Source organism: Chiloscyllium punctatum, chromosome 40 (assembly GCF_047496795.1).
Source record: "Chiloscyllium punctatum isolate Juve2018m chromosome 40, sChiPun1.3, whole genome shotgun sequence".
In the NCBI taxonomy this organism is placed as follows: Eukaryota; Metazoa; Chordata; class Chondrichthyes; order Orectolobiformes; family Hemiscylliidae; genus Chiloscyllium; species Chiloscyllium punctatum.
This window is the reverse complement of record NC_092778.1, coordinates 36015128-36031279: the sequence shown is the minus strand read 5'-3', so window position 1 is coordinate 36031279 and position 16152 is coordinate 36015128. Positions and strand designations below refer to the sequence as shown.

The following is a 16152-nucleotide window of genomic DNA, read 5'->3' as shown; positions in this document are numbered from 1 at the left end:
CATTACCCTGCTGAAAATTCATTTCAACTGGTGTTCCTTATGTCACTATAGGTGGATACTTCATTACAGTGGTGGTGTTCTCCTATTTTTACAACTTGCTGTGATGTCATTTTCAGTGGAAGGGGTGAACTTCGACTTCAGTGTTAGAGGTCCTTTAAACACTTTGTTTTTTCTTCCTGATGTATTCACTTGTTCAGTGCTTTTACACAGTCAATAATGCAATCACACCATGAAAATGATAATAGATTTGCATTTTTTTTAAGTGTGACTTGTGCAGAATAACATTTTTAGTCTGTTATGGTACAGGATTTGAATTTTGCTTCCTGATTCAGCCAGGTTTCAAACCTCTGGTGTAATGTTACCTTAGTCTGCATCAGGCTTTAAACTGGATTTGACTCTTGTATCCAGATGGTTGTCCTAACTGCCATTACGAGACTGCAGTTTTAGAAGTTGGTCAGTCCTCTGCTAGATGCGTGATGCTCAAACAAGACTGTGTCTTAGAATTTTAGTTTTAAAAATCCTTTTTCATAACAATAGGTCCAGGAAGCAAATGCCCAACTTGCTGAGCAGGACGGTCCACGTGAAGTGGAGGTGACTCCAGTACAGAGACGGATAGAGCCACGGTCTGCCGATGATTCTTTGTCAGGTGTTGTCCGCTGCCTTTACTTTGCTGACACCTTTTTGCGAGATGGTAAGTGCTGCTTACAAACACCTCTAAAAGTTAGATATTGAATGAGGAAGAGCAATTAATCCTGTCTGAAGTCAAATAAAATTATTGAACCAAGTGTCTTCTGCTAAACATAGTCTGTTGGCTAGCCTGTCCTGTTTACCTTCAATTGAGGGTATCAGCATTGCCACGACACCCCAGTCAGAATCTCCTTACTGTGTAGGTGAGATTTGCTTAGTGAAGGTCTGAAATTGGTGTGATGAAAGGTGAGGTTTGCATATTGAGTTCTAAAGTTTTAATTTCAAATGAGTGGCATATAAGTGGCCTTTTTTGTGAAGGATTTGAAACACTTAATTGTCAGTTTTTGATGATTCTAAGTGAGTATATGCTGCTTGGAGTATTAATGGAATTTTGTTTATACCATGGGAATTTCTCTGGAGAGGGAAGCCATCAAGCATTTAACTTGGAGTTCATGGTGAGTAATTAGTCAAAAAAATCAAAAAGCTTTTGGGACTGATTGGAGCCCATGCTAAGTATGGACTCTCCTAAAATGGGAATTGTTCAGAACAGTTAACGAAATAAGCTAGCTCTGAAAGTGTATTGTTTGGGGAAACTTCCAAGCCAGGAATGTTTGGTTAGAATTCTGTCAATTATTAAATGACTGAATCGAAGTCCTTGATTCTGAGAGCATTTGAGGAACAAGTCTTCACAGCTCACGTGACCAGAACTGAAGAGCCAGTTAAAACAAATTTACAGATCAGGAAGGAAACTTGTCTGGATTTTGCTCTACTATAGAAGTGGTGACGCTGGGGACTTGGTTTTGTTGTGTGTTTTGAAGTCTAATTGTTATGCTTTACATGAAATAAAGAATAAATTATTGTTCACACCAAATCCACAGCAGTGTATGTTTATGTTCCAGTGAATGCCATGCTTTTTAAAAAAAAATTGAACAAGTCAGATTTCATTCTGGGATCTGACTTTAGAACCATCAGCTGAGATCAGAGCTTTGACTTCTGTTTTGCTACTTTGTCTTCTACTTGTCCAGATTCCCAAGTCTGCATGCACTGTATCAGTATTTCAGTAATTAATCAGGAAATGACAAAAATTGCCCGAGTAATACATTTTTATTGGTAAGAATTAGAAAATGGTTTACATTAACCAACTTTCAAGTAAAACTGTTGTATTCATTATCATTGAATTTCATTCTTTTGGCACTGGTCTATATATTATTCCAGCCTCACTCTGGCAGGCAATAAGTATGTAGTAGTAATTTTGATATTAGCCAGATAGGGGTCAATGATGCTGGTGCTGGTTTGTCCTTGCTCAATTTGAGGTCTCTGCCTCTTTAGTTTCTTCAGACTGAAGCTCATACTACTGTCACTTTACACCTGCCACTCTGTATCGCGGAGTAATACTTTTGGGTTTCTTTTAGCCACACACCATGGTCCAACGATGTGGGCAGGAACCAATGCTGGGTCGGTTTATGCTTATGCTCTGGAAGTTCCATCCAGAGAGAAGTGGATGGAAAAATCTGCAGAGGCAGTATTGGGTAAGATTCTTTTCCTTGTGCACTCATGCATACTGTTCTTGTGTTTGTTTCTAAAGTAACTTTTTTCTCCAATCCTAGCACTGTTAATATGACAAAAGTATTTTAGTTTTGGAAGCCAGTGAATTTGCTTTCACTACTGATTTTGAGGCAATTCATTTCAGATTACTACAACTTGCTGTAATTTGTCATGTTCACTTTTTGCCAAATGCTTTGTGTCTCCTTGTTGCCAAATTGTCACCAAGAGCAGTCACTCAACATTTACTGTCCAAAAATCACTCAAACTTGAATACCTCTCCTATAACTTGTGCTGTTTGAACAATCTGTGTTTAAAAGGAGAATAACTCTAGTTTCTCTAGTCCCTTAATATAGTTGATTTTTTAAAAAAAACTCTGGAACCATTAGCATTAAATCCTTTTGCACCCTCAAGTTTACAGCTCTCCTCTCCCCAGCATATCACATTGGACATATCACTCCACTCAATTATGATCTAACTATTTTACAATTCCTGACTTCCTAGATTAAAAATTTTTGAAGTAGCCACCTGAACCTGTTAGTTATTGAAAGCTTTGTGTACGTGCCATTGTTATTTTTCCCTGAAATGAAATGCAGTAAAAATTGAACATTCATTCTTCTTTATCATGTGTCCTATTTCACAGGCTATGGTACATCCTTCTAGTCTATTAGTAGCCTTTATTATTGTTCAATCCATTGGCGATATAGAATTGGCCTTTGAAATTATACTGTGTACAAGTCATGAATTTAATTGTATATTTGAGAAATTCTTTTAATACTGACCCTTGAGATAGCAATTGTACTTCCCTCTAGTCTGAAAATATAATTCATAAATGAACTATTTGACATCTATTTTGGATTTACATTGCCCTTGTCCCTTGAATTTCATGGGCTTTAGCTTTACCAGCAAATCTTTTTTGTGGTGTTTTTGTGCTATGGTATTTGAAAGTCGATTTGTTCATCAGCTTTAACTACTATCTGCATTAGCTCCATCAAGTCAAGCAAACATGATTTTTGCCTTTAAATCTGGTTTTAAGTTCTATTCCCTGTTGTCTTTTTTTTACATAGTTGTAATTATCTACAGCATCTCCAGGAGCCTGTTCAGCCCATTGCGTTTGTACACTCTCTCTGGAGAGCAATCCCTTCAGTTCTGCTACTTTGCTCAATCCCTAAATCCTACCAAATTTTTATTTCCTTTTTGGTGTCTATTGAATTTTCTTTCTTTTGTTTCCGCTCCTATTACCCTCTTCAGCAGCAATTTCCAATCATCTCTTCAATTATTAGAATGTGTCCTCTGGGGAATGGATTTGGATTAGAAATGAGCATACCCTAAATTGATTTTTCTAATTGCAGATTGAGCATTAAAGTACATTGCAATGATAAAATGTAGCTTTAGTACCTACTTTATCATTGGAATGACACCTGTTTTAAGGTGTTGCTGCAAGTAGAGACTGTGCCAGTTTCTTCCTAATAGTGCCACCCTCTTAGCTATGGTGGGCTGGAGATTAAACGGATAATGGTGGTGAGAAAGAGGAAAACTGGAAATAAATGTGTTCCTTTTTTTGAATATGTAACTTGTTAGGGACTGAGGGATAAGAATCGCATAAGATTTGAGGGTACTGTCTCAGATGAGTAGTAGAGATCGGAATTTGCTTGAAGGAACTAATGTTTGTGCAAATCACGATGTATATATCATGCTTTCTTCCCTTGGGACTGATGGCTTAGTACCTAACACTTAAATGTTTCAATTCCTTGCACTTAATTTTAAAATTAGATTCCTTAGTGTGGAAACAGGCCCTTTGGCCCAACAAGTCCACACCAACTCTCTGACCAGTGACCCACCTAAACCTACTTCCCTCTGACTAATGCACCTAACACTCTGGGCAACTTAGTATGGCCAGTTCACCTGACCTGCACATTTTTGAACTGTGGGAAGAAACCAGAGCACCTGGAGGAAACCCATGCAGACACTGGGCGAATGTGCAAACTTCACAGTTGTCTGAGGCTGGAATTGAACCTGGGATCCTGGTGCTGAGGCAGCAGTGCTAACCACTGAGCCACCGTGTCTCTTGTCCTTAAATAGCAAGTTAAAGGTTGAGGAAGAGAAGTGGTTAAACTTGATTGTATGGGTAAGTTATGGTGGGAGGATTTGAGGAGGCTGGGGTTCTACATACAAACAAAACAAATAGTATTAGGAGTTCCCCACATGGCTCCTTGAGCCTGCTTTGCCATTCCCTAAGATGGTGCCTGATGTGCTTGTGGCCTTAACTCTACCGTTCAAACTCTTACCAGTACTGTTCTCTCAAAACAAAGTCAAGAATCTCTGTCTCAATCTTGAATATATTCAATGACTCCATCTCTCTAACCCTGTAGGGTAGAGAATTCCAAAGGTTTGCATCCTGCAGACTGAAATTATTTCTTCGAGCCTGCCTTGATAGATGACTCCATATGTGCAAGATAGAAGCAGGAGCTGTTCAATAAGATATTGGCTGATCTGCCTCAGACTTCAATTCCTGCTTCATGCCAGCTCCTCATAGCCTTCCACTTTGATATTTTAAAGATTTATCTACCTGCCCTTTAATACTTTGTCTAGTCTTCACAACACTTTCTGGGTTAGAGCATTCCAAACATTCTGAACCCTTGGAGTAAAAGTTTCTGTTGTGAAAGAGTGGCCCCTTATTCTGAAGGCCATGTCCACCACTAGTGGAAATATTTTCTTGACATTTACGGTGTCAAACCCTTCGATATTGTGGATTTTAATAAGATCTCCTTTTTACTCAACCGATTTAGCTGTTCTTTATAAATCAACCCTTCATCCCAGGAATCTTTTGAATTGCCTCTGATGCCAATGTATCCTTTTAAATTTCAAAACCAAAATAGCACGCAGTACTGTAGATAAGATCTCACCAATACCTGTACAGTTGTATCACGACTTCCCTATTTTTAAACTCCTTCACCCCTGTAATAACTCCAATTCCATTTGCTCCCATAATTACTTGCTGCACCTGCAAGCTAACTTCACTGAAGTATAGAAACCCCACTGGGCAGAGAAGCGTTGAGTCTGCACAGACTCTGCAAATAGCATTGCATACTATATCCCCAAAACCCTACATTGACCATCATGTACCCACCTCTTCTGCATAACCCTGAACACTAAGGTGATTTTAGGGCACCTGCCTGAAACTTTGATTTTTCTCATCCTCTGGCCTGACCTATGCATTTCCAGCACCACACTTGTCTTGATTTTTAGCATGGCCAATCCATCTAACCTGTACTTCTTTGCACTCGGGAGGCAGCCCTTTCAGATGTAGGAGAACATGTGAACTCCACACAGTCACTCGAATCAAATCCCCTACACCTGGTACTGAGACAGCAGTGCTAACTACTATGCTGCCCAGATCCTTCTGCACTGCACTTTATTTGGGTGCAGAAGAGAAGTGCGCTTTTGCTTGCTTTTTTAAGCTCCTGATATTAAGGTTTTTAAAACAAGATCTATTTGGGGCCCAGCTTAATAGAAAGTTACCTCACAAGAAAACTGATAGATTTAATGATTGATTGGTAATAGCTGTTAATGAGTACTATAGATCAAAGTTTAGACTGAAGGTGAACAGGAGAAATATTTTATGACCAGTTTAAAAGACCAGTTGGAAGATATTAGAATTCAGAATGAAGTGAACACAATGCAGATGCAGGGTGAGGTGGTATGTTCTACCTGCATGATGTGGGAGCTGATAGATATTCCATTGTGGTTCAGTGACCACATCTAGCAAGTATTTGGTTATTTGAGGGACTCCTAGCTCTTTTAATGAATAGGTGTCTGAGCTTCCTCCATTGCAACATGTCAGGGAGTAGAATTACCCAGACGTTGTGCTTTGTGAGGCAGTCACACCCCTAAATTAACTACTTTGAATTTGGTCACATGGGGATGAGAGTACAAGTGATGCTGGGATCCAGGAGGTAATGCTGAAGGAACCCTAGACCTTGAGCTTGCCAAATCTAGTTGTAATCGGGGATAGTGTAGTCGGGAATAGGCAGTTAAATGTGGCCAATCTAGAGAGTCATGAAGGTTGTGTTGCTGTCTAGTGCCTGGGTTTAAGATCTCATCTGGGCTGCAGAAGAACTTGCAGTGGGAGGGAAAGTGTTAGTGTGGTCTATTGTGAGCCCCACCTCCGGTGGTGGGCAAGTTGTTGGAGGGAATCCTGAGGGACAGGGTGTACATGTATTTGGAAAGGCAAGGACTGATTAGGGATAGTCAACATGGCTTTGTGCATGGGAAATCATGTCTCTCAAACTTGATTGTTACTACTTTGGAAAAAAAACTGAGGATTGAGGGCAGAGCAGTAGATGCGATCTGACTTCAGTAAGGCATTGAACAAGGTTCCCCATATAGACTGATTATAAAGGTTAGATCTCAGGGAGAACTAGCCAATTGGATACAGAACTGGCTCAAAGGTAGAAGACAGGGTGGTGGTGGAGGGTTTTTCAGACTGGAGGCCTGTGACCAGTGGAGTGCCACAAGGATCGGTGTTGGGTCCTCTACTTATCATTTACATAAATGATTTGGATGCAAGCATAAGAGGTACAGTTAGTAAATTTGCTGATGACACCAAAATTGGAGGTGTGGTGGACAGCGAAGAGGGTTACCTCAGATTACAACAGGATCTTGACCAGATGGGCCAATGGGCTGAGTGGTAGCAGATGGAGTTTAATTCGGATAAATGCAAGGTGCTGCATTTTGGGAAAGCAAATCTTAGCAGGACTTATACACTTAATAGTAAAGGTCCTAGGGAGTGTTGCTGAACAAAGAGACCTTAGTGTGCAGGTTTATAGCTCCTTGAAAGTGGAGTCGCAGGTAGATAAGATAGTGAAGAAAGCATTTGGGTGTGCTTTCCTTTATTGGTCAGAGTATTGAGTACATGACATTGCAGCTGTACAGGACATTGGTTAGGCCACTGTTGGAATATTTTGTGCAGTTCTGGTCTCCTTCCTATCGGAGAGATGTTGTAAAACTTGAAAGGGTTCAGAAAAGATTTACAAGGATGTTGCCAGGGTTGGAGGATTTGAGCTATAGGGAGAGGCTGAACAGGCTGGGGCTGTTTTTCCCTGGAGCGTCGGAGGCTGAGGGGTGACTTTTATAGAGGTTTACAAAATTGAGGGGCATGGATAGGGTAAATAGGCAAAGTCTTTTCCCTGCGGTCGGGGAGTCTAGAACTAGAGGGCATAGGTTTAGGGTGAGAGGGGAAAGATATAAAAGAGACCTAAGGGGCAACTCTTTTACACAGGGTGGTACATGTATGGAATGAGCTGCCAGATGATGTGGTGGAGTCTAGTACAATTGCAACATTTAAGAGACATTTGGATGGGTATATGAATAGGAAGGGTTTGGAGGGATATGGCTGGGTGCTGGCTGGTAGGACTAGATTGTGTTGGGATATCTGGTTGGCATGGACAGGTTAGACTGAAGGGTCTGTTTCCATGCTGTACATCTGACTCTAAGTTGGAGAGTTGGATCTAGAGAAGGTAGGTGGGAGAGGCGATAAGGAAACTGGTGAAATTGGCCTTGATCCAGTGTGTTTGCAGGGTCCCAAGGTGGAAGATGAGGCATTCTTCCTCCAGGTGGCTAGAGTTTGGCAATTGAGGAGGCCCAGTACTTGCAGGCCCTTGGCAGAGGGGGAGTGACAAGTAAGGTGGAGGGAGAGTTGGTGAGGGTCATGGATCTAAAAGGGAGTTGCGGACGGAATGATCTCTGCAGAACGCAGATAGGGGTGGAGAGGGAAATGTCTCTGGGGTCCAAGTGGCAGTGGATGGTGCATTGTACCTGGAGGTTGGTGGGGTGGAAGGCAGGGTGGATGGGTTTGTGTGTGGTTTCTGGAGGTCTTTGTGGTGGAAAGTGAGGACTCGATACACAAATCATTCTCTGCCATTTCCACACCTACGAACAACAGACCGCTCCACTTTCTGAATACCATTTTTGTCTCACCTTGTATTCACTCCTTCACTATGGTCCAACTCTAGAATTGTTTGACCTGAGGGATGTACCTCTCTCCTAGAACCAAGTGAAGATGAAACTGCTTCCCACCCTAATGCATCACAATCCCTGAAGATTAGACTGCAACTCATCAACTTTGAGGTAGAAGGTCTCTGCAAATATGACTGTTACAGATCATGTTGGTGTCACCAGCTCCCACAGCACCTGCCTTCCCTTTTTTTCCTTAACTAATTCAGTTTCCAAGTTTTGAAACCATTTTAAATGCCCGTTTGTAGCTTTTAATCTAGGAAACAAATTTTCATCTTTTTTATGCTTGAGACCTTTACTTCAATAGCTAACATTTTTAAATTTGCTTCTGTTGAGCAATACCTTTTCATTATTGATATCTTCCCCCAAATTGCTTTATGCACTGAAATTTGCATTTGGGTGAAGCTGCTCTGTGATTACTCACTTACATCTACTTATTCTATTAAAATCTTGGATTCAGAATGAATTTCCTAGCACTTTAGGGTATTTAACCTAAACCAGTTTAGAGAAGGGAGTAGTAGAGAAATGTTCACTGCTTGTTTTTCTGTGCCAACATACTTTGGTTTCCTCATCCTTTTTTTTTCAATCAAACTCCTTGACTGTAAAGTAGTCCATATGCTCCCTGCTAGATTTGGAAAAGTACAGAGACCTGATTAATTTTTTGTTTCAGTTGGATGGATGCAGATCTCATTTTGAATTTAGAAGGAATCATAAATATATTAATCTGTCAATCAAAAACTGAGAATTTGAGTGACAGTATACAGCTCCCTAATAGTTGCAGTGAATGAGAGCGTTGAGTTTATGAAGAAATTGGAGGAATAAATGGGCAGGATTGGAGAAAACACTAAAGAATAAATACGAAAGCAACAAGGTGACCTGAATAGTCTGTGGTACTAGAGATTCCTATTCAAAAGCTGTTAACTCAGTTATGATGTCAATTGCTCACTGTACAGTAAGGAGAATAATTGTTTTGCTCCATCTAAATTTAGGTAAAGAAATTCAGCTGATGCACCGAGCCCCTGTGGTATCAATTGCAGTATTGGATGGACGAGGAAACCCTCTCCCTGAGCCATTTGAAGTCTCTCGTGATCTTGCTAAAGCTCCAGAGATGCAAGGCAGTCATTCTGTGCTAATTATTTCTGAAGAACAGTTCAAGGTAATGTGAAGAATTGAAATTTGCCAGTTTGTTTGCATGAGGAATGGCTTCTGATTTCTGACAGGATAGACATCAGATCACTTTGATTCTAACAAACTTAGAGAGACGAAATGTGCATGAAACAAAGGCAGTACTTGAATGGTTTTAAACCAGAGACATTGGAATCTAACAGGTGTAATAGATCCAGGTCAGGTGTATCAAAGGGAAGAAACCATTCAGCATGTAGACATGAACCATACTGGCATGGAATCTTCCAATTTCTTTTCAAAGTGGAAAATCTGCATGGTAGGGTATCTTCATGCAAATGAAGAAAGGTGTAGGAGCTGTGATGTAATTAAAATGTTAACTTCAGAGTTGGTAATATACAGCAGTGTACAGTGGAGAGGAGGCTATAGATTTTCCTACGGAAACGTCCATAGCACAATGCAAAGAAAAACCAACAATGGGACTATTAGACCAAGTGTTTGTCAAAACTTTCTACCTCCAAATCTGTCTGTCTTCATCCTCTAGCATATCCAAAACTCTGCATCCAGACTCTGGCCAAGTGGCATTTACCAATCGAGTCCTCTGCCCACTGACCTACATTGTCGACTGAAAAAGCTTTTAACACACTGATTCTTGTTTTAATGTTTTCCATGGCTTTATCTATCTTTTTCTGTAACTACCTCCTTGCCCTGTAGTATTCTCAAATGTTTCCTGTTTTGCCTACTTGCACTTTCACCATTCCCCTTGCCTAACCATTTACAAGTGTCTTCAGCTGCTTGACCTTTGAATTCTAGAATTTCTTTCCAGGTATATTTGAATATAAAACTAATCTTCAGTGCATCTAAACTAGATTTTGACAATTTCCCATAAGCAAGCTGGTTGGATAGAAGCTTAGTTGATACATCTTGGTTTTGGCCTTTGGCAACAGATTTTATTTGTTTGGACAAATGCCATGGAAGAAATTACTAACACTTAGAAAAACCTAATTTGAATGCAGTTGAATTCTTGCTCTTCACTATTGGTTAATTATGACAGCTGGTACCCTCCTGCCATCTAGAAAGTGGTCATGTAGAGACTGAGTGGTATGTACTGAATTGGTTTGGATGACCTAAAGTGTTATATCTTTATGTATAATGACAGATTTTGCAAAGCACTGAAAGGCTTCCATGGCTGCTCCCAGCGAGAAATTGAGTTGGAGGGCAGGGGAATTGTGATTCTTTCCTGTGATTTATTAAAGCTTTATTGTTTTTTTTTTGTTTCTTTTGGTAGGTGTTTACACTGCCAAGGGTGACTGCTAAGACTAAGTTCAAACTTACTGCCCATGAAGGTTCTCGAGTGCGGAAATTGGGGTTAATGAGTTTCCCAAGTGTGGCCTCGGATGACTATTCAGAGAACTGCCTGGTGTGTTTAACGAATCTGGGAGACATTCACATCTTCACAATTCCTGGGCTGAGACCACAGATGCGCTATGATTGCATCAGGAAAGAAGACATCAGTGGCATTGCTTCGTGTGTTTTCACAAAGACAGGCCAGGGTAACTCTCTGGTTTGCATAATGTTCAGTATATTTCCCAGCAGTTAGTTGCAATTGACACATTGCAGTCTTTCCCAGGGTATAGGCTGTTTACCCCACCACCAATATGCTTGGCTTCTCCAGTGATGTAATTGGGATCACGTTTTGAAAATACTTGACTGGAATTCCCTATCCATCTGTTCCATCCCTATTCTAACGTGGTATAATGCTAATTTCCCCTCCCTAATCAGCTAAGGGCCATATTAAAAATGGCAGATTAAAACTGGCAGATATGACTTGGTGGGCATCACTGATATGTGGCTGCAAGGGGATCAGGATTGGGAGCTGAATATTCAGGGATCTAAATCCTATTGAAAAGATAGGCAGGTGGGCAGAGGGGATGGGGTTGCCTTATTAGTAGGAAATGACATCAAATCTACAGTAAGAAACAAAAAGTAGGTTCAGATGGTGTAGGATCTGTAGGTAGAATTGAGGAATCTCAAAGGTAACAAAATGTAGTTTATGTACAGGCCTCCAAACAGTCGTCAGGAGCTGGGGTGTAAGATACACCAGGAGAGAGAACTTTGGAGGGGTGGCAAAGTTAGTGATCTTGGGGGATTTCAATACAAAAGTGGACTGGGAAAATCAGATTGCTTGTGGTTTGCAAGAAAAGGAATTTGGAATGTCTGAAATGGCTTTTTTGGATTAGCTTGTGGTGGAGCCCACTAGGGAACGGGCAGCACTGGATTTAGTGTTCTGTAATGAGGCAGACTTAAGGGGGCTTAAGATGAAGGAACCCTTAAGAGCCAGTGATCATAATGATTGATTGAATTTACTCAGCAACTTGAGAGGGAGAAGCCAGAATCAGAGGTAATGGTATGGCAGCTGAATAAAGGCAACTACAGAGGCATGAGGGAGGAGCTGGGTAGAATTGACTGGGAGAGGAGCCTAGCAGGAAAGATAGTGGAACACCAATGGCAGGAGTTTCTGGGAGTAATTCAGGAGACACAGCGGAGATTCATCCTGAGAGGAAAGAAGCTTGGTACAGTGAGGATGAGGTAACCATTGCTGATAGAAGCAAATTATTGCAAGTGCTGGAATCTGAAACCAAAAGAGAAAATGCTGGAAAAAGCTTTGACAAAAGGTCAGTTAGGCTTGAAACGTCAGCTCTTTTCTCTCTGATGCTGCCAAACCTGCTGAGATTTTCCAGCACTTTCTCTTTTCATTGCTGATAGAAGTCAGGGATAGCATAAAAGCAAAAGAAAACTCTGTGGGGAAGAACATTGAGAAGCTTACAAAGACCAACAGAGGGCAACAAAATAGGGGAAGATTGAATCAGCGGGTAAGCTAGCCAGTAATAAAGGAACACTAGAATTCTTAGATATGTAAAGGGCAAAAGTGGACATCGGGCTGCTGGAAAATGACGCTGGAGAGATAGTAGTGGGAAGCAAGGAAATGGCTGAGTACCTGAATAATTACTTTGTCAATCTTAATGGTGGAAGATGTGACTAACATCCCAAAAATTCAGGAGAATGAAGAGACAGCTGAATATGATGGCCGTCGCCAAGGAGAAGGTGCCAGAAAAACTGTATGGCCTGAAGGTGGATAAATGACCTGGACCAGATGGACTACACCCCAGAGTTTGAAGGGAGATAGTGGAGGTCTTTCAGGAATCACTAGAATCAAGATTCCAGGGAACTGGAAAATCACTAACGTGACGGCCCTATTTAAAAAGGAAATGAGGAAAAATGGAAATTTACAGACCTATTAGCCTAATCTCGATATTTGGTCAGATCTTTGAGTCCTTTTATGAAGGATGAGATTTCTGAACACTTGGAAGTGTATGGTAAAATAGGACAAAGTCATCATGGTTTCAAAGGGGAGGTCATGCATGACAAATCTGCTAGAATTCTGAGGAGGTAACAAGCAAGTTAGACCAAAGAGACTATGGATGTTATCTTCCTAAACTTCAAGAATGCCTTTTGATAAGGTGCTGCACAGGAGGCTACGGAGTAAAATATGGGTCCTTGGTGTAAGGCAAAGTGCTAGCATGGATTGAAGTTTGGCCCTGTCAGAGTGGGGATAAAAAGCTCCTCAGGATGGCAGCTGGTGACAAGTGGTGTTCCGCAAGGCTGTGTTGGGATCACAACTTTTCGCTTATACATCTATCTGCTAGATGAGGAAACAGAGGGCATTCTGGCTAAGTTTGCAGATGGCACAAAGATAAGTGGAGGGGCAGGGAGCATTGAGGCAGGGAGGCTGCAGAAGGATTTGGGCAGGAGTGGGCAAACAAGTGGTAGATGGAGTACAATGTGGGAATGTGAGGTCATATGCTTTGGTAGGAAGAATAGAGGTATGGACTCTTTTTTTTTCTCTAAAATGGGGAGAAGTTTGAAGTGCAAAGAGACTTGGGAGTTCTAGTCCAGGATTCTCTCATGGTAAACTTGCAGGTTGAGTCAGTAGTTAGGAAGGCAAATGCAATGATGGCATTATTTTGAGGACTTGAATATAAAAGCAGGGATGTACTGGCTCTGGTCAGAATGCATATAGAGTATTGTGCACACTTTTGGGCTCCATATCTCAGGCATGATTGTGGTGGCCCTGGAGCGTGTTCAGAGGAGGTTCACGAATGAAAAGCTTAACTTGAATGTTTGAGGACTGTGTATACTCAATGGAGTTTAGAAGAATGAGGGAGTGATCTTTTGAAACAGGTAGAATACTGAATGGCCTGGACAGCCTAAAAGTAAAGAGAAGACCTTAGAACAAAGCTACTTATTTTAAGGGACGGAATGCTGTAGTTTATTTAAAGCTTAATTTTTGTCTCCAGACCCATCTTTGATTTCAGTTTTGACTAGTATTTTTGACTTCTACCTGTTTGCTAGTTCAAGATAAAATTAATTTGAGGTTGATTTTTTGTGGAGACTAATCTATGCCAAAAATGTTGTTGTCACTTTGTACCAAATTCCTTTCATTTACAAACAAGTGGTTAAAATCTCAAGTAAATTTTGGAATTACCAACCTTTTGTGTTTGTAACTTTAGTCAAATTAATACACCAAGTTGCTGCTGTGCTGATATACTTTTGCTGTTTTAGGCTTTTACTTGATATCTCCATCTGAGTTTGAACGATTCTCCCTGTCTGCCAGGAATATAACTGAGCCACATTGTGTGGTGGGATTGGAAGGTTCAAGAGATCACTTGAGCCCAGTCACTAGTCCACAGTAAGTTGCACTTTGTAGGTGTTTACAACATGTGCAAATACAACTTTGTATGGGTATACAGCGAACTTTTCATTTAACCAGCACCAGGAGTGTGCCAGTTGATCAAAAGGTCCACATAATGTAAAAACAAAGTGATTGAAGCATAATGCAGAGGGTATACACATCACTTGTTATGTATAGCATAAATCACTTGAATAACAATGCAACTTTTCCTTTTTAAACTTATGAGCAGAGAGTCTTTGCACTTGTGCTTTCAACTGATTAATTGGATGTTGTGGAGGTTGCAATACAGTAAACCTGTTATTAGAAATAAATTTTCTGTTCATAAGGTGCCGGTTAAAACAAAGCTTGCTGTATGTGGTAGGGAGTGTGAGGATTTTGGTTGGATAATACAATCCCTCCACAATAACCCCTCTGCCTTCCCTGACCAAGTCAATTTGTACATTTTTCCAACTTTACATGGGTCCCATTTGACTTCATCTTCTGGACTGCTGACCACAAAGAACCTTGTCACATGCATTACTAGAAGTCCACATATACCAACATCCTCTGCCCTACCTCATTAATCATTGTCACTTTCTCAAAGAAAAAACTACAATCAAGCTTGATGCAAGGCCTGCCTTGTATAAATCCCTGCTGACTATCCCAAAGATGTGTATTCTTTTCAATGTGAGTAAATCCTGTTCCTAAGAATCTTCTCCATTAATTTGTCTACCACTGACTTAAGCCTTACCAGACTATAATTTCCTGGATTATTTCTGTTGCCCTTGAGGGAAAAACATCAGCTGTGCTCTCTTCTAGGACGACCTCTGTGTCTCAAAGATCTCTGTCCAGGCCCCAGTGATCTCTTTCCTTGCGTATAGGCTTTGGCCCATCCAGTCTGCTCTGCCATTCAATCTCCTTCCTTGCACCTATCATAGTGCAAATCCAAATAGGTTCTGGGGATTTATTAACCTTTAATGTTTTACAAGGTCAACATGTCCCAGGATATCAATATACCCCTTCTTTAATTTTTCCATCATCCATGACTATATGAAAGGTTGGGTTTTTGCTGCTAATCTGTATTTACCCTCTACAGCTGTCCTGTCTCTGACTTATGGCTGCAATTTGGTTTCCTGCATTAATGATGTTTCCTTTTCTAAATATTTAGCAATAACTTGCAAGGATCCCCTAAAATGAGCCAAGCAAATGGAACTCACAAACTTCAGAGCAAAGAAGAATGCAATTCATTGGGGGCTGCTGATGGTATGTTCCTGCTGCTTCTCCTTCCTCTGGGTGATATGTAACAGGCTGTTAGAAGCATTTAATCATTTGGCTGTGAAATGAGACCTTTTGAAAGTAGAGATGGAGGGTGAATAGCCTGACCGGCAGCCAGTACAATCCTGGGAAATATGTAAAAATATCTAACTTACACTAACCAACTGATTTATAAAATTGATGAAGCTCAAATTGAATTCAACTGGTTTTAAAAATATGTAGAATGCTTTGTGCTCCGTCTGCTTCTAGTCAGATACTGAATCTCTGGAAGCACAACAGACTTCGGAGGCTGAAGCAGAGTTATGGGGAAAGACCAGAAAAGAAGTTTGAGCTGATTTTTTTTTGTGTCCTAATATGGGTTCAATTAATGAATATCAACGGCAGAACAGATTGTGTACAAACTTGCATCAGTAAAAGGGGATTTTAAGTCTGACCCTGCAATACCATGCAAAATAAATTTCAATTCAATCACACATCCCCTCACACATAAATTCATAAGATATAGGAGCAGAAATAGGCTATTTGGCCCATCAAGTCTGCTCTGCTATTTAATCATGGCTGATATGCTCATCGCCCCCATTTTCCTGCCTTCAACCATTACCAATTAAAAATGTCTGACACCTCAAATGTACTGTCCCAGCATCCACCACACTGAGGTAGTGAATTTCACAGATTCACAACCCTTTGGGAGAAGTAGTTTCTCTTCAACTGTTAGAATAAAGGGATAGCAAATTTCAGACTGTCCTCTTGTCCGAGAATGCCCTACAAGAGGAAGGATC

The 16152-nt window shown here is 40.7% G+C and overlaps 1 protein-coding gene across 3 annotated transcripts in view; it reads left to right on the top strand.

Annotated features, from left to right (window-relative positions):
• Positions 1 to 16152, top strand: part of llgl1 (LLGL scribble cell polarity complex component 1) — a 95453-nt gene that overhangs the window by 70240 nt on the left and 9061 nt on the right. For all 3 annotated transcript variants that reach the window (XR_011954932.1, XR_011954931.1, XM_072559554.1), the window contains exons 16-21: positions 538 to 691; positions 2100 to 2216; positions 9234 to 9400; positions 10655 to 10919; positions 13990 to 14116; positions 15267 to 15361. Coding sequence is in view for 1 of the 3 variants with exons in the window: in XM_072559554.1 (XP_072415655.1) it covers positions 538 to 691; positions 2100 to 2216; positions 9234 to 9400; positions 10655 to 10919; positions 13990 to 14116; positions 15267 to 15361 (925 nt within the window). In the remaining 2 variants the exon portion in view is untranslated. The remainder of the gene's footprint in view (positions 1 to 537; positions 692 to 2099; positions 2217 to 9233; positions 9401 to 10654; positions 10920 to 13989; positions 14117 to 15266; positions 15362 to 16152) is intronic.